General features: G+C 34.7%; 2 protein-coding genes and 1 non-coding gene across 4 annotated transcripts; 2 read left to right on the forward strand and 1 right to left on the reverse strand.

Moving 5' to 3' along the window:
• Window positions 1-6,586: 6,586 nt before the first annotated feature.
• On the forward strand, window positions 6,587-11,265 carry LOC104909068 (60S ribosomal protein L18a-like protein). The gene is made up of 5 exons (XM_010698254.4): window positions 6,587-6,850; window positions 7,895-7,970; window positions 10,369-10,495; window positions 10,598-10,715; window positions 10,888-11,265. The coding sequence occupies exons 2-5, from the start codon at window positions 7,946-7,948 to the stop codon at window positions 10,963-10,965; spliced, it is 348 nt and encodes a 115-aa protein (XP_010696556.1). The 5' UTR covers window positions 6,587-6,850; window positions 7,895-7,945; the 3' UTR covers window positions 10,966-11,265.
• A 1,790-nt stretch (window positions 11,266-13,055) lies between these two features.
• Window positions 13,056-17,290, reverse strand: LOC104909069 (UBP1-associated proteins 1C). Of its 2 annotated transcripts, none has more exons than XM_010698256.4 (6): window positions 17,101-17,290; window positions 16,933-17,007; window positions 15,829-15,950; window positions 14,486-15,077; window positions 13,487-13,600; window positions 13,056-13,407 (listed from the first exon to the last, which is right to left on the reverse strand). In XM_010698256.4, the coding sequence occupies exons 1-6, from the start codon at window positions 17,185-17,187 to the stop codon at window positions 13,351-13,353; spliced, it is 1,047 nt and encodes a 348-aa protein (XP_010696558.1). In that variant the 5' UTR covers window positions 17,188-17,290; the 3' UTR covers window positions 13,056-13,350. The 2 variants fall into 2 exon arrangements, with proteins under 2 accessions (XP_010696558.1, XP_048490767.1); XM_048634810.1 differs by having other exon boundaries at window positions 16,933-16,994; window positions 17,101-17,248.
• An 85-nt stretch (window positions 17,291-17,375) lies between these two features.
• TRNAP-UGG (transfer RNA proline (anticodon UGG)) lies at window positions 17,376-17,447 on the forward strand. The gene has a single exon. It is a non-coding gene; the product is annotated as a tRNA-Pro (tRNA).
• Window positions 17,448-26,058: the final 8,611 nt, after the last annotated feature.

The following is a 26,058-nucleotide window of genomic DNA, read 5'->3' on the forward strand; positions in this document are numbered from 1 at the left end:
CACCTTTAATTAATAGATTAATTATTGCGTTGTTGTCTTATTTAATACCTATCGCATGAATTTATTAGACATTGTAGTTCAATTAACTAAAGCTATAACAAAGTACGTTAGCAAGCTTTTAACTAATTAGAACTGGTAACCCCCAGGGACTAAGACTCCTGTGGTGCTCAATATCTAACTATTGGGTGTGCATTGACTTGTTTGCAAAGTCATCCAACTAATTTTGCACCAACAATTGTATAGTGAGGTAGCTTAGTTTGTGGTCCAAAATAGAGATGTAAAGCATAGGGTTGTATAATATGTTGGATACAACCCTTGTGAAGTAGATGTATGAAATACACAAAACGTAACACCACTATACACGACTGCTTATCGTACGTACCATGGTATCAGAGCCACCACGTCATTGACGGTAATCTTTTGATTTATTTTCTCGACAGCCTTGACTGAACCCTAGCACCACCCACGTGAGTTCAAGGGAGGTAGAACGAGATGGGTGACGAGAAGAATGTTGTGTACGACGCGAAAGGAGGATGGCAGATGAGCGCCACCTCCCTATATTATATCTTGGATCCGACGACCGGCCTAGAAAAATGTGATTAGTCACGTGATTTTTACTAGAGAAAACTATGTGGCTTGGGCACGCACGATGACTTTGTCCCTTCGTGCCAGGCACAAGTTTGATTTTGTGGACGGTAAGATCCCTAAACCTACGGACTCTAATGCTTTACTTGACTAGGATACTGTGCATTCCATGATTGTGTCATGGATGTTGAGAAGTATGGATTCGAAAACTGCAGCAAGAATACCTTTACATGAAAGTGCAAAAGTTTTATGGGAGTACCTTGAAAGGCAATTTTGTGTGGCAAATGAGCCACATATGCAACAATTTAAATCGGCCATTATTGACTGTAAACAGACTGATGTGATGAATATTGACGAGTATTACACCAAACTCATGGGACTTCATGATGAATTTCCTAGATTAAAGCCGCTACCTTCATGTGAATGCAAGAAGTGTGAATGTGGTCTTGCATTGAGACTGTCGAAGGAAAGAGAAGAGGATATATTCCACCAAATTTTTATTGGTTTGGACCCCAAGTATGTACCCGTGCGTACCAATCTTCTTTCTCAACAACCCTTGAGGGAATTGAAACGAGCATTCCAAGTACTATCCAAGAAGAACACTCACGAGCCTTGGTTCGTGGCCGAGAAACTCACGAAAGCATTCAAGCTTTCCATGTTGCTGCTGAGCGTGGGAAGGACCGGTTTGATTGAGTTGATAAAAGCAAAATTGTTTGCTCGCACTATAAACAGAAGGGATGTGAAATTAGGACGTGTTTCAAAATACACGGGTATGAAAAAAATACTTAAATTCGTATATTAAAATCAAAAAATTATGCCTGTAATCGAATTTCAACATATACCTTAATTTGGGGAAAATCGAATTTCAATATAAACGGTAGGGCTTGCGTCATGGCTTGCTTGAGATAATCCTTAGATAATAATCGACGGTCTCAATTGAAGAGATAAAAAGAGAGAAAAACGAGTGTGGTTTGATTTGGGGGAAATTCATGAAGATGATGTTCATTTGAATATAGAGAAAAAAATATTGAATATTCAGATATATGGGTTTGGGAATTAGGGGAGTAGTGGTTTGATTTGGGGAAATTGATGAAGATCCATGTTCGATTGAATTGGGGGAAGTAGTGGTTTGATTTGTGTTTGAGAAATATGGGTTCAGTAGCAGAGCGAATATGGGTTTGTTCAAGAAATTAGAGGAATGACTTAAAAATAGGAGAGTGTAGTCTGTGAAAATTTTTGTCATTAGCTAATATTGAAGAATTGAAGAGGGAGATAGAGTAGACTTAGTGGTGTCAGAAACAAATCTGACTGCTAGGTCAACCTGATTATGACCTGACTTGAATTAACCTGGTTCGACCTGTGAACCCTCAGACCTGATCGAAACCTGACCTGGGATTACCCAGACCTGACCGACACCTGGCAATATTATATGCTGACCTGACCAGACATACCTGCATTCAAACTTGAACCCGACTGTACTCAACCAGATATTACTAAAATTCAATTTTTTTTTATACTACAAAATTATTTAAATATATTAATTTATAAAACTTATTATATTTAATAATTAATTAAATAAAAAATTAAATTACATTTAATTTAAGGATTTTGAATATCATGTACTTGTTTATATTTTCATATAATTACCCAATGTTCTCATTTTCAAATAATATTAAAAAATATCTGATTAAACCCTATACTCCAAATTTATAATTCTATTTTAATATTCTACCGAAAATTCTCCAAATATTCTACCAAATTATCTCATTTAATATTCTATCAAATTTGCTACCAAATAATAATTCTCATAACCCTATACTAAAGAACAACATATGAATATGAAATTCATTCTTATTGAAGTAAAAGTTAAAGCGTATACATACTTAAGTAAAAGTTACAGCAAATTTGAATTCATTGTTTAACTTTACATCCAGAAAATTACAGAAATGAATCTACAATTAAGTAATTTACAGAAATTTTGGGCAAAAAAAAAAAACAATTCAGTGCTTGAAATTGCATCTTCATTCTTCACTTAAAAAATTGCAAGGAAGATGTGTCTTCAACTTCTAGCTCAAATCTTCTATAGAACTCGCTCTTTAGATCTGGAAAATTAGAAAAAATAAAGAAAAATAAAATTCTCGAAACCAAAGTTAATACTCCATGATTAACGAGAGCTAAAAGATATTTCTTGTATATCAGCTTCAATCTAACTAACCATCCAACAACAATGAAGCAGGAAGGGAAGAAAAATCAAAATCGATACATCTCCCTGTTTTCCCTTACCTGCGGTGGTTTCTCGGACCCACCACCAGTCGCTAAGCTGCAATTTGTTAGGTCGTTAGAGTTATGGCAAGCCTTGCTCGTTGTCGGCTGCGCGTTGTGAATTTTCTCTCCCCTGTTCTTGTTCGTTGTTGCTGCTCTGTCGTTGCTACCGCTAGACGTAGGTGCTTATTGCCTTCGCCGGTGATGCGCCATCTTGAACTCAGTTGAAGCCCTTGCTTTGGCGTCTTTGTTCCGATCTTGATATCTTGTGTTGTAGTGCATTGAGACTCATATCAGTCAAGTGCAAATGCAAATGTATGTAAGCTTTAAAATCAAATTGCTAAGAAATAAAGAGATCCAGAAGAAGCAAACGAACACAAAGTTCATCATATAACCATAATTTACACCAGATTGGAACTCAACTTACAAGCCCCCATCAAAGCAGCAGCAGTAGTTTCCACTTTACAGACGAAAGAATACTATTTTTAAGATTCAAGAAAACATTTGGAAAAAGAAAAACATTGTTCCTAGTAAAATTAGACTGGTATTTAAGAAACGATCAGATACATTCGAGATGATAACATGAGTTGAGAGAAGTAGGAACTAGGCGGGAGGCTGGGCAAAAAATATGGGTTTGGAGGAAAGAGATGAGGGAAAAGGTGATAGGTTATAAGGCAATCTAACGGTTTAGCTTCTTTTATGGTTGTATCCAACGGTTAATATTGATGATCCATGTGCTTTGTATTGTTTTCTTATGTGCCCTTGATTCTGATCACCTAACGGTTTAGATTTTGCCTATTAAATGATTTTGGATTTTGCCTTAAGAAAATCAATAATCCTACCAACAACTAAACCCCAAATCTCATACTTTATAACAACATTTTCAAATAATAATCATAATTATCTAAAGTAATAATTAAAATTTTCATAATCTATATTATTTGTTTAACCCAAATTGCTCGTGTCAATTATCTCATTGTCTCATTTGTCGGCGAATTGATTAGGGAATGACAAAGAGCATAAACACTAATCGGTTACAGACTTATAGTTATACTAGTTATATTGCTCTAAGGTCATTACTTATGAAACTAAACTTCTTGAAAAATTACTTATACAACTGTTATTTACTCAATTAATGTTTTGATTGTAGTTATTTATGTGAACTATAGTATAGCAATATGCTTCATATAAAGATCTTGTGAACAAGCAATAAGATTTAATCGGTTAAAATCTTGTTAAAATGCAAAAAGAATAGTAATTTAACAAACCTCCCTGTATATTATAATAAACTATGTTCCTGAATGTCTCCTATCTAAGCTCTACAACTCTATGGTGATTTATTTGTTAAGTTATTATTTTATAGTGTTATGTATGCAAATATCACTCAATTATGTAATTGTTTGATTATAATATCTATTTAGTAAACTTATAGTGTAACGATATAACTCATATATATGAACTTCATTGAGTTGATAGTGATTGTTTGTTATATTATCATCATAAAGATGATGAGCTTAAATGGAGTATTGTTATGTTGAACTATCAACTTTCATTCATACATTATATTGATCTTATCTAATAATAACTTGTTTTAATTCAACTATATAGTAACTAGCAAGTACTTGTTAACTAATATACCTATGGTTGTTACTTGTTAACAGTTAACTTATTGATTTTACTTTTTAATAAGTTATGGTTAGCTTTTACAAGGGAGAATGATTTGGGGGTATAATTTATTATTATTATTATTGTACAACATATGAACCCTCGTTATGATCACTTATAAGCCTCATATGAGCCGTCGTTGTAAACATATGAATGTATGATTGTCATTTGTTATATTATTATAACATATTAAGAGTTGTTATACTAATTTATAATCAATAGAGTATTAGATTGGTTTTACAATTATTTTGATATCAATCTTATATTAAAATGATTCAACCTATTAGTATTTATATTGTTATTGTTATTGTTATTGTTAGTATTCCTGTTCTTATTTGTATTACTATTGCTATTGTTAGCCTTGTTACTATTACTGTTATTATTTGTATTTTTATCTATTATCATTGTTACTTTATGTTTATTAGTATTATTATTCTCATTACCATCATAGCTTATAATAATAAATCATTTATATCAAGTTTGGAATTGATCGTCTACTCGTTATTATTGTCATTAGTTATAATATATAATATTAAAACATATGAAGAATCGTTCTACTCCTTTACTCATTATAGTGATTTTACGCAGTTGATTATTCGAAATAAGAGTTGACTAAGAGAATACACTAAACATCAAGGTAATCAATATGGTGTTTTTATTGGTTTTTCGTTGTCATCCATATATTTCTCGCACACACACATATGTATATATATGTCGATCTTAATACTTTTATTAATATGATTCGTTTACAAAATCCATAATAAAAATCGAGATGGCGCGATCAGGAGTTACCCGAAGTTGAATTGACGCTCAATAGCGAATGGACCCTATGTTTCACAATGATCGAACTAAGGTCATCACTAATTCAACCCGAGTACATTTGACTTAATGCAACCGTACATGAAACCTAAATACGACATGCGCAAACCCGGCAAAAAAAATGTCAGTGGGTGATCATATCCGGGAATGGATCGACTTGTAAATGGAACGCTCAGACTTGTCTGGCACCCGGGAATCCAATGATTCAAATGTGTTCAACCCAGTTGAACAAAACCTGACCAATCATGACCTGGGGCATTGACAATCAGAATCCTGACCTGTCCGGGTCTGACTTGGTTCGCCGTGGGTATACCCAGAACTTGTTTTGACACCACTAAGTAGACTGAGTAGTATGTCTTTTGTCATGGGACACATGGGGTGCATATAAATTTTGAAAATAAGATTACTGAAATTTATTTTTTATTTCGAAAAGCTAGTTTATTATTAATAAATTAATTAGTGGATGAAATTAATTTTGAAAATTTGAACAAATACTGAAAACGATTACATTGAAACGCCGATATGAATAATAACTTACTTTGATTGAACTTGAATGAACTTATACAAGGATCGAGTAACAACTAATTTTGAGTGTGAGGCTTTTGTATTTGATTCCTAATTTTGCTCTCTCTCTTTTGTTCTGAAAAAACACTTACTTTCCTATGATGATACAGGTAATTATTTATAGTACATGAATTTTGGATTTTTGTGATACATTTGTGATAAGTATTGCTGCTTGAAATGGGAAACTGAATTCCTTTTGAGTTTGCCTCATGAATTGGACTTTGGAATTATGTTTGAATGTTGTTTTTGACTTCTTGTGGAAGAAGGGTGCATTTCTGAACATGCTCGGAGGATGTAATTGATGAAGATGCTATTTTGGACTTTTCTTCCGTTGTTGTTGTATTGCAATGTTGTCGTTTTGTGCCTTAGATTTATCTTACTACTCTAAGTTGGTTCTATAATCTTATATCTATATCTATTAAAGTGTTTTCAAATACTATCTGTAAGTATTTCAAAAAATCGTATTTACAAAATGAAGATAAACTTAGGTACGAATTTTCGTTTTTGGTTTATTTTACTATCAAATAACAGTTATGTCCAACAATATGTCGCACGCATCGAGTACATAAAAAGCTAGTATTAACAATAATCCAACACTAATAAGTCCAAAATTGCACAAAAAAGTGGGGTTGTGAAAGCCATAAAGACAAGAAAGAGACGAGTCAAACAAATACTATCAAGTAGCAACAAATGTGTACATACAGCAAGTCGGAGTAGACTAGTAGAGAAAGCACTCGTCGACCCCGGTTGTTAATCCGCAACTACCGTTTGCTTTGCTTAGACAGTAGACTTCTTCCTTTTCCAAAATTTCCAACTCCCTGAAATAAAACCTTTGTCTCACTATTAACTCAACTTCTCTTCATTTCTCTCTCTCTCTCTCTCCTTTTTCTCAAGAATTAGAAGAAATCCCAGATACCCAAACAAGAGTTTAGCTTTTACTTCTCTTTCTATAAAGGTTTGTGATTTTTTTCTTTGGACTTTTTCCCCCATTTTTGTTGCATTTTTTTCTTTAGTCTTGATTTTTCTTTATTAAGTTTTGCCATTTTCAATTATAGCTTACTTTGTTGCTGATATAATTGCTTAAAAGGTAATCTTTTATGTTGTTGTTTTTCTGGTCGTTGGTTGGTAGGTAATTCTGAAATTAGCTGTTGATTATTTTTGGTGATAGAATAGGGTAAACGTAGAAGAAAAGTTCAACCATAATATAAGTTGTTTTGGGGAAAAGATTGGAGAATTTTGTGCCATTTTTGCAATATTTTTTAGAAGGGTATTTTTTTTATTAAATTATTATTACCGTTTGAAAATTTACTATTGTATAATCTTGAACACCTTATGTTATGTTATGTAGCAGACGAATTATATGATGTCAATTATATTACACACTCAAAACTTGGCATGTTTTTATGTAGTTCTTTAATCCAGAATTTTGCCTCCTGTGACTATTGAATTGTGTGAGCTTTAACTTAAGGTTATCTTATACTCTCTTTGAAGGTGGTAATTCGATGTTCTTTTCGTTGATTCGATCCATATGAATCGATAAAATAACCGGTCTATCAAATGTTTATCGAAGTATGTAGATGTTCCTTATAAAAAAGTATGTAGATGTCCTTGGCATATGTTCAGTGATATATTGATTGGCAAATGCCATAGTTACAAGCTGAATTAGGTGAAAGTATCAAAGGATTGGCAAAGTTCAAGATGATATTTCATAGGTCGAATTCCAAGGAGGATATAGAGTTAAGAAGGAGAGTATGTTTAGAACTCGAATATTTGAGTCAAGCTGAGTTACATAAACTGCGGAAATGGAAACTTTTTTTAATTCTCTTACATGGATATCATTTAATGAATCCACTCTTAAGCTACTCATGGTCCATGGAGTGCATCTTTTGACTTGGATATCTTAGCTTTTTCTGAATTGTGATTGATTCTTATAGATGTGCCTTGTGGAAAACCGAAACTCCAATAAGACATTAATTGCATTTTGGTTTTTGCGACGCAGATATTGGATGTTCGTGGCTCGTTGAGAGTGTAAGAAGCTTGAGATTGCTGGATGCCATTCTCAGTCATGGACAAGAGTATGAAATTTCCCTGATCCTTCAATTAATGGTGTAATTTGACTTAAATGCTCTCTCATTGACTTATTTTGACACCTCGGAAACTTTGAATCGTTTACCTTTCTTGCCTTTAATCTTTCTTGTGATTTGTTTATCTTTTCAAAAACATAGATAAATGGCCATAGGACTATAATATGTATGTCTTCTTGTTAGTCATGCACATGTAATTCCTTGTCATCATTTAATTCCTTGTTCCCTGGTGTATATAATCCCTTTGATGCCTGACAACTGAAATAATGAGGGTGGGGATAGTGAGAAAGGAACTAGAATATGGCTGGTATTCGAATGTAATGAGCTGGCCAAGGGGAAGGGTACCATCGGGATTGTCTTTCTAATTCGAGTAGGAGAAGCTTGTGAAGGAAGGTAGAGGAATAGTTGAGGGGAGAGAGAGAGATTTTCAGTGTTATGGATACAGGGAAACTGTAAGAGAGAAGATTGTGCAAATTTTTATTTTAGTTTGTTTAGTTTACTCTTGGGAGTGCTCAGGCCACTCTGAATCAAAGGAAGAGGAACATGATTCTTAATTGATAATCTGAAAGTACAACTGAAAGTTAAAGATAGTTCAAGTCTTATAGTGGCTTGATTCTTGATCCCTCCCAAGTGTAAACTAAACAAGCTAAGACAATTTAATGTGATTTTCTCTCCCTTCCAGCTCCCTCTGTTTATAACATTGAAATTCCTGTCTCTTTCTCTAACTGACTCTCTACTTTCGTTCACAAGTTTCTCTTGACCGGATGAGAAAGATAATCTATGTCTCCTCGGCCCTCACCTTAGCGAGCTCATTACACCCACTTTCTTTTTGTGTATGTTCTTCCAAGCCTTCTAAACTGGAACTTGTGTTCTAGAAGGTACATGAGTTGGCCTTCAACATATACAACCCAAATTGTATAGAGATGATGGATTTATGCGTTAAAAACTGAAAGGATTTTCCTTTCCTACATAATTTTACATTGAGGTTTCCATTTCTGAAATCATATATGTTGAACTATGCCTTTAATTATTTATCTAGCGCTAGGATCAATCAAGCATGGGGGTTTGGAGACGTGGGGGCAACTCCCCTAAAGCTTTTCGATATATGTTGTTTATTATATTGAGTCTGTTTAATTTTGAATTTAGGCCCATAGTTTAGGTTAATTAGTAGGGTACTATATAAACCGTATAATTAACTTGTGCCTCCATATTCTGTAATTTGTACTCTCTCTCTTAAACCTAATAAAATCTAGTATCCCTGCTGTGTGGATGTAGCTAACACATTGTTAGTAAACTATGTTAAATCCTTGTGTCAATTGTTCTTTAGTTCCTTATTGTTTTATTACGTTCGTTATATCAATTTCATTTCCTTTCATAGCAAAGTTCACATCAGAATGATGTAGCTCATCAGGAATGGAAGTATAATATTGATAACTTCATTCATATTAGTTTTCCCAACTAATTTATCAACGCAGACACTAACCGCTGATCCTTCTCCATAGTTTTTACACAGTTGTCTTCAGTTTCTTCCCTATAGGCTATTTCCAATATGATTATTTTGCCAACTAAGATTTCGACTCCAGCGATTGTCTGATCGACCTTTACTTAAGTCGCACGGGTTAGAATGGTGCTAAACTGCTAACTATGAATTGATAATAAGGACAGAAATTGGAATCCAGTTCTTTTTCTTTTTCCAAAAAGATACAGAAGCTCCTCAGGAGACCTAATCTTTGAGGAGACTCTAGGATTCAGTACTTGGCATTAATGCATGAGGGCCACACTAATTATTTCCATGGTCCAACTAGCATAATTATTGAACATGGGGTCGGTACAGCAGCTACAAATATTGAATTCCATTATGTTAAGAGACAAAGATGACTACCTGAACTAGTGAAATCAGTTCCATAAGCTTCTAGGTCTTTTGAGACTACTCGCTCAATACTTTGATTTTATAAGAGGTTCAGATTAAACATGATCTGCAATCAGTATAAGTATGACTAAACTTCAATTTATCATACAACCTATAACATATGACTTCTTAGATCTTAAAACCAAAAAGTAGGTTACTCATATGTGCTTCCTAGATTTTATTATTATAATAGTAATGAGTGTACAACTAAATCAATTAGTTTTTACTTTAGTAGCCATCTCTCATGTTTACCCGAATAGTGCTCAACTGCTCATAATCCTTTATGTTCTTTCCCTGCAAATGACTGCACTAGAATTCTTAGCCACCGGTTTACTAATTTATCTAAGTAAAGCTTCACCTTGCCAAACTTACATATCAACATGTTGTCTCCACTGCTGTGTTTTGTCTGACTATAAATATTCTGGCACAGAATTTGTGTTCATGAAATCTATGTTTAAGATGTAATTATGAATTTTGTAGGGCAAGCAAAGGATGTTGCAGAATATGGGAAGACCAAATATACTCTTATTAAAGATGTTGAAGATCACCAACCCGGAATATATGAGAAGCGTCTCCCTTGCTTTGGTTGTGGGTTAGGGTGGTTTTCGTAAGCACCACTACTCTCAGTTTTTATTCAGTATCATCTTTTCCTTGATCTATCTTGCTATCATGCTTTTTGAAATTGTTCTAATAGTGTTTTCCTACACAGTTTTCTTTTAGGTTTCCTTTTTCCTCCAATGTGGTATTATGCAACATTTCTCTATTTTGGGAACTACTATCGTAAAGATCCGAGAGAACGAGCTGGTCTTGCTGCTTCTGCGATATTAGTATGTGACTGTTTTGAATTTTTCCTTTTTTTCGACAAGGAGAAAGACCCTACTGGACCGGTACCTCTATAAGGTCTACCAGTCCAGGTTAGCTGTTCATACTCTTTGGAGTAGTGAGCAGCACTATCATTGCTTTTGGCATGTCCTTACTTGGCTAATTCCCTTGTTGCAGGCTTTGGGTTGCTCTGTTGTGGCATTAATAGTTCTGCTCGTTCGGGTATTCTTTTTTTCGTCATCAACAACAATGTAAATACACATCTGCCACTTGGCAACGGCCATCAAAAAGAGGTGGTCACAGAATATAGATGCATACATTTTGGTCCAGATTGATCAAATTTTGGGAGAAAACCTCCCTTCAGAAATGTTACAACAAAAACAAATAATTGCATTAGGCCATTGTATAATACTACTGTAAAGGTTAGAAAGAAAGCAATAGATGAGTTGTGTGGGTTTGAGATAGTCAATGACTTCCTTTGATTTGTATTTATACACATTTGATGAATAAAGTGAGATGATTGGAAGCGCCACCTGAGTGGTTTCTGAACTTGCACATCATGTGAAGAAGTTTCAAACAATTCTAACCTTATGTTACAGTTTACTAGTCATATAGGTGTGATATGTTTACCATCTATATTGAAATTATACATCAAGTAGTACTTGGTTTAGTGATAAAATCTGTATTTCACAACCTTGAAGTTGTGGGATCAGACTCCACTATAGGCAATTTGGGGATGGAACCCTCTTTCAAAGAACCTTGCTTGTTTTTAAAAAACGAATATCGTAAATGATAAAATGTTTTATCAACCGGTTAGAAAACTATTAGAAAATCATGCAATAGTAACCATGTTTGTCTCACCTTGCTTAGAAAACCATGCAATAGTAACCATGTTTGCTTCAACTCGCTTACAGGTTCTTTTAGAACTTTTTCAAAATACTACAATATATGATTATTTTTGAGAACTAAAGAATGTTGTATCTACTCCATTTGTCAGCAAAAGGGAGAGTGGGCATCTTCTAAAATGTTTATCAACCGGTTAGAAGACTATAAAAAACCATGTAATAGTAATCATGTGAAAGTTATGATATAATATGGTCAAAGGAGTAATCTTATTAAAATAATACCGACTTTAGATTATTTTAAAATAGTCGAGACTTTGAGGAGGATTTTTGCAAAGTACCCCATATTGCTAATTTTTCTATATAGGAGTATAAAGTTAATAGTTTGGATGTGGAATTATTTTTAAAAGGCAAAACACGAATTAGAACTATTTATTTCAAAAACCCATATTTTTAAAGACCCCGTGCATTAGGCACGGCCGCACGGGCACCCTACACTCGCGTTAGCAAAAGGGAGACTGGGCTCAGATTTACATTATGAGTGTCTCTTCATTAAGAGGGTGTTTGGTATAATCAACGTAAACGGAATGGAAAGGATTTGGATAAGGAGGTGAAATGAAAATAATAATCGTTACCTTTAATTGTTGTTTGGTATCCTAGTGGAATGGAATTAATTGAGAGGTTTATGATTGAGGAAGGAAATGTGATTTGTTTCCACTAGTTTGATAAGGGTGACAAATGGAGGGATTATGTTTCTCTTTGAAAACGGTATTTGTTACTTAGAGGGTGTTTGGTATGAAATTTTTTGATGTAGGAAACGGATTCAAATAAGCGCTTCCATTTCTAATTGTTTGGTATGGGACTATGGGTGTTAAGTAACAAATACTCGCTATTGCATTTATAACCAAAATAACAAGTAATATTTCAAGCCTGAAACTAATAAATTTCACTACATAGACATTTGAAGTATGGCCACAGTATTGTGGATAAATAAATACACATCACCAGTCCAAATCCATTAATAGCTTGGTAGCATAGACATAAATTATAAACCGTCATCTTGGATAACTTTTCTCTATGACCCATAAATATAGCCAATGACTTGAAAAATGAATTTGGATGATTTCTTGTATTCTTTAAAAACCAAAGTTTCGTTCATTTATATATTCAATTCAAAAGAAAATTTTGATTTTTTTTTTTACATAAATCCATATTAAAATGAGATAACAGAGCATATTTTGTGTGGAATTATAAAAAATATAAACCTCAATTAATATAAAAGATTTTTTTGTGATACCAAAAAAAGAAATATGTGAACATTTGTATACAAGAGATAGTGTGATGAGATCCCACAAGGTAGAGAATACTAATACCCTTGTTACCATAAACTTGGGAATGGAACTTTTGTTACAAGATTACACAATTATCGCCCTTTTTTGTTACTAAACAAATCATCATTGTATAGAAATGGTGTGCAATTGGGGCAAACACTTATGAAACATCTAAACAATCAACGTTCAATCTCATCTTCAATTACTTCTCAGTGTTCAATGCAATCGCTAAATCACTAGTACAGAAGATCCATCATCGTCAATAATAATACATCTTGATATATTGAATAATACAAAATTCCATTTCAAGTACAAAATTGCTTAGGAATGTCTCTTCCCTTTCAACATCTCGAGATCTTCAGAAGAAAGAATGCTCAGCCCATCAAACAACGCATAAATGGTTGCTTCGTGAATTTGTTTTAAGTCCTTCGGTTTATATATTGCAGCAATGCTTTGCATTAAATTTGTTAAACAGCCAATGTTACAAGCTTGCCATCAACTACAAATTTTGAACTCGAATTAACCTGCAGTATAAAAGTATTAGATTGTTCGCAGTTTTTTGTTTAGTATAAGCAGACTTGTTGAGTAATTGTGTGATCTCACCTTGTGCTCAAGAGTAGTTCTGAATTCAACCTCATCCACTGCAATGCCAGACTCCTGGAGACTTTTAAACACAAGTTTCTGTAATTTCTTCATCTTCAGAGCTCCATCTGCAGTCTGTCACCAGTACATAGGAAATCATGGTTTAGGCATCATGACACCACTACAGCCAAATTGGCACTTCTAAGGGACAAACAGGATATAACCTCTACTACCCAAAGTGTCAACATCTTGATCAAAATGATATACGGGGAATTGGATCAAAAATTTGATTCAAACTATGCTGAAATTACTTTATTTGGAAATAGCATGAATGAATAAAAGAGTCAAGGAGCAGAGAAGGATTCAACCTGCATTTTATCTTGGCTTCTTTCTTAATAACCCTGAAGTTACAGCTCCAAGTTGCCGGATTTCTAATTTCTTGGTCTAATTTAAATTGAGATGACTTTTTAGGCATTATGTGTGACAATCTATGTTACTTAGACTCTTCACTTTATCCTCAAAGGCCCATGTCAGATCCTCAGAACTATCACATGGGTACTTGGGTGTGGACACTTTGATACTTTGTTTTGCGCCAAAATAAACTATGAAATACCCAAGTCAGACACTTGGTCACGTGACAATGTCCGAGATGAGTACCCAAGTCCGAGTAATGTAAGATACAACTTATAATATTTAGATGCCAACACCATGTCATACATGGATGGCCAACAATCCTGAAATCAAACAAAACTTTCATCCTCATGTTGAATCGGCCACCTCAAGGTACCTTTGTAAAACTAACAACTATAAGACCCTTTTTCTGTTTGTTTTCTTTCAGATGGGCAGCAAAAGAGGGGGAGGGTTGAAATCCTTTACCAGACAAATCAAGGAGGTTTTTTTTTCCAAGAATATAACTCTCTATACTTCAACCCCTATCAACCTCTCAATTTTTTTGTAATAATGAACCAAACAGGATGCAAATGAATTGAAATAGTAAAACAGAGTTGTTCTGATACTCACAGATTTTAAAACTGAGGCAATCAGCTTCTTCCACTTTATATTCAGTTCAGAACCTTCTTTTCTGGTACTAGTTCTCTCAGCTTCTTTCTCTGCTTCAAATTTGGCTTTCTTTTTCTCTGTACCTTTCACCTCTGTTTCCTGCCTAGCTTTCTTTGACTTTTTAAGTGTTTCCTCTGGCTCTACGTGAGTAACAATACCATTACATACTCCATTTGAACACTTCTCGGTGCCATTAGACGTGTCTTTTTTTCTCTTCTTCACAGAAATATTCCCAATCTCCGTTGCAGAATTATTATGTTCTGACACCCCATGTGAAGGACCATTCTCTTTGTCATCCTCAGAACTTTTGTCGTTTGGAACTTCATCCTTAGGAGTGTTTACTATAGATTCCTTACTAGCTATAGCCCCTTCCTTGCCAATTGGAATTTCATTCTTGGGAGTGTTTTCTGTAGAGGTTTTATTAGTTATAGCCCCTTCCTCAGGTGGATTAGGCTGTTGTTTTGCAGTAAACGCTCGAACCTTTGCTCTGTGCTTCTTCCCATCACCATGCAAAAGCAGAGCCTGCTGGCTAGTGGCTTTGGTGTTGCAGAGACTACAAATTAAATGTAAACATGAATTGGCATGGGCAAAGTCTCATCACAAAATGGTGCCCAAAAAAATTGATTTCACATAGTTAAGAAAGATTTAAAAAAAAACAAGTGCAAAAGTCAGATATCATCAGTCTATTAATCATTGTAAAACAATCATCAAGAAAATTTGAAAATGCAAGAACATAGCAAGAAGGAAAATAGAGGTCCATTTCCATTCTACCAAAATAGCAAAACAAAAACAGAAGAACCAAACACATGTTAGTTCGACTTAAATTATGTCAAATTTTATGTAATTAAACTTAATTATTGAGGCCACGAAATATGTACAAGAGATTCAAATATCACAAAAAACTTTGCAGCATTTGTCTTTAAACAAAAGCCACAAGATGAACATTGTGTTGCAATTGGTGAAAACCTTTAAGGAGGCATTGAGGTTCTAGCTCGGCAAGTAGGTGTCTTATGAGAATATCAAGATTCAATTCTTGATACCATACTAATGGTCTTATGAAGGTAGCAGAGTACGTGAGCTTTTGGTGGTTTATTTCCAATTTTAGTAGGTACTATTGTCTTTAATCCTTATTTTGTATTTACCTTTGGTAAGTAACAAAAAAGTTGATTTGCTGAAAAGAAAATTATTACGGTTCGTCAAAATGCATAGAGAAGTTCCCCCTTCACAAAGTGATGTTATTCACCTTAAAAACAAAAAAGACTATGTTAGGGTCAGCATAAACAAAAATTCCAGAAGATATTCACCTGCAAAACCATGGCGGCCGTTCAGATAATCCGATATTTATATCAACATCTGGCTTCGGCTTGGTTGACTTTGCAGGTGTGCCACTTGCAGTTTTTGCTTGACCCTTTGGACCATACTTTTCCTGGAAAGCACAAGATACTGAGTTGAACTTACATCCTCGACTATAGCATGAAAGTTATGCTTACAGCATTACTAGGATCAAACAACTTAAAACGATCCACACAAAATGAGGGCATTGTGATGCAAACGAAATAAAACTTTGAGAAATGGGCCAACATCATCATCAACCACAACACATCTTATTGGAGTGGGAATAGGATTTTCTCTTGTTCCTATGACCTATCTTCTGATTACACCACCTCACCAAGTAAAAATAAATAAATACCAACCCCCCCCCCCTCTTCTCATCATGCAAATCTTACCATTTCAGTCCCTAGAAGAAACAAGAGAGAAACCAGATCCATTAAAGTGTATCTTTATGTTTGAGCTGACAGGTAATTAAGTGTAACTCATACACCGATGAAACTTTTGAAGGGCAACTCAACATGAGAGTACTTCAAAGCCATTTACAACTCATTTCTTCATGCAAAGCTAAACATGAGAGTGATTCAAAGCCATACAAAAGATTCCCTTTCTTTTTTGCTTACACAATCACTACCTCGCCCGTCAACTATTACTCAAAATACTACTACAAAAACTATCCTAGTCCTCAAAATACACATTCTAAGAAGTCTTAAGATTGAATAACTTCCCTCATAGCGTAACTGTTCATATTAATGGATGAGAAACATTTAAGACATTCAATTTCAAACATCCCAAATAAAAAGAGGAGCAAAACCAATTTCAGGAAATTCTGAGAAACACCCACAAAGCGAAAATTAGAGCACATCAGAAAAAACCAACCTTTATTTCAATCTCAGCAACTTATTCACCCCACTAAAGAAAAGTAGAAAACCAATCCACCACTTTCACAAGTGTTCATCAAAATTAAAATAATACCCAGGTATTAAAACATCCTTAAATAAATAACCCTACTTCAATTCATCAAAACTAGATGACAAAACCTACAGAAAAAAAAAATCAAGAGATAAAGAAAAACATACAGCTTCAGTAATGCATTGAGTGTGCGCTTGAACACGCTGCTGATCAAACATCTCTCCACAATCTATACAAGATAGCTGTTACCAAATAGTTATGATATATATAAGAAATCTTTTAAGAGAATTAATTACAAAAATAAGAAGAAATAAAATGGGGAGATGGTATTTTACCTTATATGCAGAGCATTGGCGAAAATGATTAAGGAGCTTAGGCTTCTTGAGATTCTCCCCACAATCTTCACATTGAAACCAAACCATTTTTTTGCTGTGTAGAGAGAGAAAAATGGGGAAATTTTTAGGGCTTTAGGTTGAAGAAAGGGTTTAGGCATAATTTTCAGCCATTTTTATGTGCGCAAATAAAACACATAATTCCCTTCAAAAAAAAAAAAAATGAGTACGACTAACTCTAACCAAGTTCACTCTGATTGAAAATCGTTAAACGTAGAGGGCGTTTGGTCTAGTGGTATGATTCTTGCTTTGGGTGCAAGAGGTCCCGAGTTCGATTCTCGGAACGCCCCTTTTTATATAAAAAAAAACTAAATTTGCATAGAATTATCCAATAATTTTTTTTACTTACATGTAAATTCTTTTTGAAAACAAACTCACAAAATCTCGTTGGTTGATTCTTTTCTTTTTGAAAATTATTTTAAAACATTAATTAGATAATAGGTTTTCAAACACTTCTTGTAATATAATAACAAGGCGATTAATAAAATAAAATCATGCAATTAAGTCAATGTTAATAATGATTTTAATTTGAAAGGTTAATAAAATACAAATGTATTAGCCAACTAATATACAATCTTAAATCAATGTCAATATTTTGTTTTATTTGCTCTAGATTTTTCTTTTTAAAAAGAAAAGGGTGCATACTTTCGACTTTAGTGTTTCCAACTTCCACAAACACTTCCCCTAAAAAAAAAAAAAAAAAAAAAACTTCCACAAACACCTCTTCTCCTCTAATATACTACCCTTTTTGTATATAAAAACTAGTGTGTGACCCGCGCTATGCCCCGAGTGTTACTATTAACATTTTTATATGGTTTAACTCGTGTGTTTATTATTTATGGAAATCATATTATAACCTTTTAATCATTTGTAATACCATGTAGTTAGTAAATTGCGCTATGCATGGGATAATTTTGACCAGAATTCATTGTCATTCTTACTTTTGGGACAGTGGAAATATGTCAAGTGTGTGTTAAAAATCAATAATTTTATCTTTTGGCAGAAATGAGACATAGCAATTTTTTTTTGGCAGACAATGCTTTTATTGTAGTTGCTAAGCATCATAATCTTTTCGGTTGCTGCTTCGATTCGAGCTTTGCTATATACTTGGTTGGCTACTTATTGGCAGTAGGGTTGTCCTGTTGATCTTCTTTCCTGCATTTTTGTTATATGCATAATACAGGTGTTAGTTTTTGTAATGATTGTTATGGTAATTATTTGTATAGATTTTGTGAGTGCAGTGTCTTACACAATGTTTATGTTCCTCTTTTTTGTGGTATTTTCTGCTTCTTCATTTTGGGTTGGTTCACCAAGGAATTGACCTTTTATATGTGTGTCTTCACCACTGTCATCAAATACTTCGCTTCCTTGGCTTCCCGTTTAAGAGTTTTTGCATTTATGATGTCTGCATCTTGGCCTTCTTCTGGAATTACCAATATCATGTATGTGTTAATAATCGTTTACAACAATAAATTAATTTATTTTGTTGTTTTATACTTTTTTAATGCTTGCCATTTTCTTTGTGTTGCTGTTCCTCCTACGATTTTTCTAGTTGGTAGTTTGTCTCAAATGTCCTTTGGCAAATCAGCTTAGTTGTCTCACTCCTTGTGCTGAGCTTGACCCTGAACGCAAATTGTTTTCCAATACAAATTTGTAGGCGGTCTATCACCTTCTCATTGCCATTTTCCTGCAATGTATTTTTTATGCCAGTAATTGTAAAGTGGCATCTGTGTGAGAGGGATTGGTGGGATATTTCTTAATTTTCATATTACCTTTTTTAATAACACTTTCAGCTTCCTTATCGAATAATGCAAGTGGAACGCATGCGCTCCAGTCATCGATGTTAACTATTAGAAGATACATGTAGTTGTGAGGAGGTGAACATAGTAATTTATCAGTCATGAGATTGGAGGAAAACCAAGTCAAGCAAGCAAAGTCAAGCTTTGCATAGAACATCAGTTAAATCACTATTGTATAAGATCATAAAGTTATGAAGAAAAGCATCATTAAGTTTTACTAACATTATGTTGTAGTAATTAGTGTTAATGCTTTGGAAAGACTGTAAGAAAATTTATTGTCAACCATCATTTTGTTATTGGTGTTTACCTTATCTTTTGGGTATTTGACCACAACGTCACAATTGGTCCAGTATAAAGTCTCATCGATCTTGGTCTTGCATGCGTCGCAAGAGTTGTAATGCCATTTTTTGTGAAGATTTATGCTTGTAATTGTGGCACTGCAAGTAAAAGTCTCCTGTAGATTTTGATTTTTAATTGAAATATTTTTTTTTTGTTGAGGTATTTGGTAAAGAATTTTTTTTAAAAACTATCCTAGATTAGTGTGTTATGAGTCATATGTTCCCTTTTCTCTTGGGTCCTGTTGCAAAATGTATTATAGCTTTGTTCTGTTCCGGAACATGGCTTGTTCTGGTGCTTCATGTGGGTGTGGCTGCAATGCTTTAATTGGTCTCATTTCATCCCCCCCTAATTATGCATGCATGATTTGGTTAGTGGTTTTTTTTGTGCATTAATGTTTGTTTTGAGAATACATTATTTGAAATGATTTTTGGGTTTTTGATGACGTACCTTTGTTTGAAGCCTTCTGATTCTGGAATGTCTTTGTTGAAGTATATTTTTGTTGCGCTAGTTGAGTTCAACTGGTATCTTCCTGTAAGACATGTATGTCGTGTCATTAGTGCATAATTTATTCCACCGAATTGTATAGAAGTTATGCTTACATCACACATGATCATATTATGTCGAGTTACGTATTTATTGTTTTGATTATATTTTAGTTTTCTGTTTTTCTTTCTCTTACCTTGGTACATGTTCACTTTTGTCGAAGTGATGATTACTCTTTGCAGGTTTTCTCTTTTGTTTTCTCGGTGTCGATCAAATCTGCTTTCACTCCCCACAAAAGTGATTGTCACCTTCAAATTGATGTATGAGTTGATTAGTACATTAGGGTAGTGAATCTCTTGTTTAAAATCCTTGTGTTTACTAAAGGAAGAGGGTGTCTTACTTTGAATCTTCGATATAAATTCTTCTTATTCGATTCTTGTTTGCTCCTACATTGACCCATGTTTTTTTCCTCAACTCCAGTTAGCAAGCCACCAACATCTACATTTTTCACATCAATAACCAATGAGTATAAGTTGTTAAAGATTTGATTAGTATAATATAGTAGTTGTCTGATTAGCATAGCAATTACTACATTAATAAATAATTACCTATGTTGTAGCCATTTTTGTTGTTTCGTTCGTTCAATCGGTCAAGTGGGTGTATCATAAATACTTCATCCTGGATTGTAGCTTGAGTTTCTTGTTCTTGAAAGATAGTCGTGTAAGGTGTAGACCTGATGATTAGGTCATTTTTCACGGGCAAGTGTTGTTTGTTGTTTCTAGCAACTTCAAAGTTGTTTAGAGTGTGTAATTTTCCTTCCGAGATTTGATCTTTGTAAGCCTGTAACAGCCCGCACTTCCAAGCTGCTAGCTAATCATACTTAACATTCATTAATCTCAATTAACACTTAATACCCTCGAATTTACATTATCTTGCAGCGAAACAAAACCTTTTTATACGATCCTGGACCTGTGGGTCAAGGCCCACAATAAAACAACTTCAAAACCAAATAACAGATTCCTAGTAACTTACTCGATTCCCAAAACAATAGATATATACTCCTAAATACAACCTCTAAACAATAAATGTAATTATAATTTCATAACCAACTCTTCCTTATTGATCTATTCCGAGCTTCCCACACGAACCTGCAATTACAGAAAAGAAATACAAAACAACCAAAAACTAAAATAAGTGGAAAGCTCAGTAGCTTTACTTCAGCCCGTCAAAACGATTTTGGTTCGTAAACGTTTTTCATATATATAAGAAACTAACATGGTAATTGTTCGGAAAAGAATTCATCTTTTAAATATATCGCTGGCAGAGCTTAATCACGTAACAGAAATCGCTGGCAAGTACAGGTGGAAACTTAACATAATATAACATAAATATTCGACCTTATCTGGTCTTAACTCATATCTGAATCATTTCCCTCCACCTGTACCTTGCCCACTATTCATCTCAGTTCATAAACTAAGCCAGCTAAAACAATTTCGAAATCATTTTCTCATTATCATACTCAAATCATATTCCAAGAAACACAAATATTTCCGAACAATTCCGATAACTGAACAAAAAACATACATGCTTATATTAATCAATTTAATTACATAACTCAACACATGTAAATGCATCTATAACCATGGCCATGACTATAAATGATATATGATATCTAAAATTCAATATAACGCATACACGAGCATTTAAATAGATTTTGCTGAACATAAAGGTTACCTCAACGCTATCCAACTCCATAATAAACTCAAGAATGATTATATGCAACCTCCAAAAATCATGAACTTGATCTCCTTATTGGCTATAAACATACATATCTCCAATAGCCATGCTCTAACCACTACCACACAACAACAACAACAATAAACATTCATTCTCATTACAATTCACTCTCTAAACTTTTGTATGCACTAACTACAAGCCCATATATACAAATTATTCCACTAATCTATCCCCCATCATTAATATCACAAGCTAGCTCTAATAAACACACTTTGAAAATTACCACACTAATTTGCAAACACATGAAATTATGATTTTAATTTGAATTATAAAATCTGATTTAGCAAACTCACTAAGATTGTAAGTTCCAAAGCAAGTTCCAATCCACGCAAGAAGGAAAGATTCAATCTTTAACTCTAACACACTACTACATGCTGATTTTGCAAATCAAAATCAAGAAAACCAAGGTTTAGAGCTAAATAAATTTATGGAATCATAGAATAAAACCCATAGAAATCTGAATTTATGCTTATGAACTTAAGGAGAATAAGATAAAGAATTGAACTTTACCTTCACTAACACACAAGAGAAATGGAAATAAATAAGTAAAAAGGAACACCAACATCAACACCATTGCAAAGCAGCAGCGACGGCGTCGGAGTACCGATAGGAGAACAACAGACCACGACAGCAGCACCGATAGTTGTCGAAGAAGAGAGAGGAAATGGTTGCGACGACAGTGGCTGCAACACTGACAGAACCACCATCAGGAGCGCCAACGCACAACAACAACAACACGCATAGCAACAACAACATAAAGGAGAGAGAAACGAAAAGGAAAGGGCGGTGGTTGCTCTGATGAGGAGATTCGAACTGAGTGAACATAGGATTGAGAAGGATGACAGTAAATGAGAAGAGTTCAACTTGGGTTTGATGAGTTTTATTTATCTTTGTTGACGGTGGATGAAGAATTGACAACAAAATGATAATGTGGCAAAAATGACAATGTGGCAACTCCCATAAAAGTCACGAAGCATCGACAAAAGAATTAGTTTTAAATTTTTAGTTTTTTTTTCTTTTTCTTTAAAACATTAAATTTCTTTAAGAAAATCCCATTAACTTATACCAAAATATTGTAATTATTTTAAGGTAAATAATTAGCCCTTAATTAAATCTGCTTAAAATATACGGGATATTACAAAGCCTGTATCAAGTCTCTTCTCACAGTTGCTACAATTAGTCCTCCTTGGATATTTTGTTCATGTTAGTTATCTGTATAGTGAAAAAGGTAACATAATTAATATATTTTTTGTCTCCCCCACTTGATAATTGGCCACAAAATAATCCTAGATGAGTCGTAACTTCCATAAATTACAACCGAACATGTTAAGTTTAAGGAAGAGTACTATTTTTCAATAATTTTCTTTTACCTGTTCGTCATAAAGTAGGATGTCAAACGAACTTGGGTTGATTTGGTTGTACACCACATCCCATGTTCTTATGACTCGCGCCACCAATGGCCCCCCTATGAATGTGGGCTTCAAGTCAAGAATATGTTGTTTTTTTATTTCATTTATCAATGTTTTGATTCCTGCATGAGAAAGGGTTAGTATGAACAATATCAAATTTCAATTGTTTAATTGTAAAGTGGAAAACATGGATACTTTAGAAAAGAATATGGAGATGTAGAAGTATATATGGGAGTGACACTATGTAATAAACAAACTTGGGAATGATTTTATTGAAATGTGGTGTAGGCATCGCTTTTTATATAACAGATACTCCTGACATAAGTTCATATTTATACATTTCTAAATATTTCTTTGTAGACTTCATTTTTTGTCATCGCAATATGTTGATCTTCGGTTTCTGCCCTCGGGGTGCATATTTTCAATCCTTTACGTGTAGTGACTCTTGAGACGGCTACATATAGCTACCCATGCGTGAATATTGGTTCTGGCAAGTACAGACCCACTTGATCAAATGTTTGTCTTTGGCTCTTGTTGATTGTCATTGCAAAGCACACTTTTATGGGAAATTGACGCCTCTTTAGGGTAAATGGCAAATTCTGATCAGATAGTGACATTTCCACCCTTGGTATAGTTACCAGTTTCCTTGCCTACTCTTTGTTTTAATCTTGTGACAATAAGGTGTGTGCCATTACACAACCCATCTCTTTGGTTGATGTTTGTCAATAACATAATAGGGCATCCCACCTTTATGTGCATCTCATGATTTGGTACCCCGGGAACTTAAGGCTATTAAGAAGCTCAGTTTGGTACAATGCTTCGAGATTTCTTCATCCTATCATTGTTCGACACACTCTATCTGCACTCTTGTAAACCATCTCCTCCCCGGGAATCAGTGCTTGAATGTGTTTTTTTATGGTGTCCAACATTTAATGTTTAGGAGCTAGTATAGCCCTTTGTTGGAGGTACTTTGGATCGATGTGGTTTTCCAATATTCTAGGGTAAACTTCTTGCACTAATGCAACTATGTGATCTTCATCACTCTTTATCAATTGATCTCCGGGTATTTCTATCCACATAGGTTCCTCCTCATATTCCTTTGAGGTTGCCTTTATCTTTTCATCTCCTACATCTAGCACCCATTTACAGAATTCTGCAAGCTCTATATTATCCTCGTCATTGTTTGTCTTTCTGAGCCGCATGTTAGTCCTCAAGGTGTAGACAGTACATTGTGGCCATATAGTTGTCGATTTGCTAATCGATGCATCAACTATTATTCTTCTCTTCCTCCATTTTGGACAACTGATAGTGTTTGTCGGAAATCCCCTCCTAAGACGAGTGTTTGCCTCCAAATATTTTATCCTTTGTTGATGGGTCATATAGTTGCATTATATCTCGAATTGTGCTGTCTAATGCTTCGAATACATGCCTATGTACCATTGGGGCCTCATCCCATATTATTAGTTTTGTTTGCCGTATGAGTTCTGCAAGATCAGATCCTTGCTCAATGTTATAGCACGAGTCCTTGTTGAGATCAATTGGTATCTTGAATCGGGAATGAGTTGTCCTCCCACCCACTAATAGGAGTAATGCTATGCCAAATGATGCCACTGCAAGTACTATGATGTTTTGAGAGCGTAGCTTTGACATTAAGGCTCTCCATAAATAAGTCTTGCCGCCCCCCCCCCCCCTACCATAGACAAAGAAGAATTGACCTCTGTTATGGTAGACAACTTCAAGGATGTTATCGTACACCTGTTTCTGCTAAGCATTCAAGTCTTGCTCCAGATCAGCTGAATCTTGAGTCATTGATTCAGTGGCATAGGTTAGCTCTTCCAACAACAATCTGTTTCCAGCATCTTGCATTAGGGCCACATCTAGTAATGAAATTCCGTGGTAGTCGGTGAGGGTTTTGTTTTCCCTGTTTAAGATTTGTTCTATTTCAACCAGTGCGTAGTTTTGAATTTGCTCTTCAGTCAAACTTAGGTTTGGAATACCCATCCTTTGACGTTGCCGGAAGAGGATATCATCTTATAAGTCTTTCTAATGCCTATCCCATATATCTTTCGGTTTATGAGACTTCTCAAAAAAGCAGGATTGCCACAAAAGGCCGTGTAACTGTGTGCCAGTACTCCATATGGCTGCTTGGAAGAGTCTCTCATGCCATTCATTATCTCCATTAGAGAGTCTGAGGGTATTGCATGTCGCCTTATATGTGGGGTAGATGATTCCACCCACAATTCTGATGTCCTTGAAACATGTGGTCCCTTTCACAATATTAAGAAGCCTCCTTAAGTAGTACCTCTCTCCAGAGGCGGGGTGTGCAAAGTAAATCCTTCCGATGCTTCTTCCTAGTTCTCGCCTTTTTCATTTTTTCTTCTCACTCACCCATACCCACTTTGTCGGAAAGTCTACATATGTCAATTCGCACGCTTCTTCAAATTCCTTATTAGCTGTCATCCATTATGTAAGTGTTTTTTTCTTTGTCTCAACTCTTTCGAGGACGTCATCTTAGTGCTCATCCTCAAAAATGATCTCCTGATGATTTTCTAGGTGGAAGGTTAGTTGTTGTATCGGGGGATCCTTGTATTGATATTGAATGCAAAAATTTGCCAACATGCTCCAGAGGCAAACATATATCTACACTTCAAGTAATCCTTAATCTCCCCTATGACTTTCTCTTGTTCATTATGTGTGTCACCATCATCATTACTTGTAACTTGTTCAATCCTTACAAGTGTCATATCAGGCTCCTTGTTCATATACTTGAATAGGTATTTCAGCGACTGGTCTTTGTTGCACCATTCTACATTAATGTGGGATTAGATTTTCACCAATAAGTCGATGTCATAAGGGATGACGGACCTGTTGTCCAAAGTTTGACCATTTTTGGTTGCCATTTAACCATTATCACGCCTCATATAAACTGGGTAACCCTCTTCACTAAGCGTTGTTTTTGCCTGAAACAGTTTTGGGTAGTATTGGGAACACTGGCCATTTTGCATACATGGAGATTTTTCATTCATTGATCTACAAGGTCCATGCATCATTGATTGCACCACTATTTCATTTCC

The sequence above is a fragment of the Beta vulgaris genome, chromosome 8, assembly GCF_026745355.1.
Source record: "Beta vulgaris subsp. vulgaris cultivar EL10 chromosome 8, EL10.2, whole genome shotgun sequence".
Lineage (NCBI taxonomy): Eukaryota > Viridiplantae > Streptophyta > Magnoliopsida > Caryophyllales > Amaranthaceae > Beta > Beta vulgaris.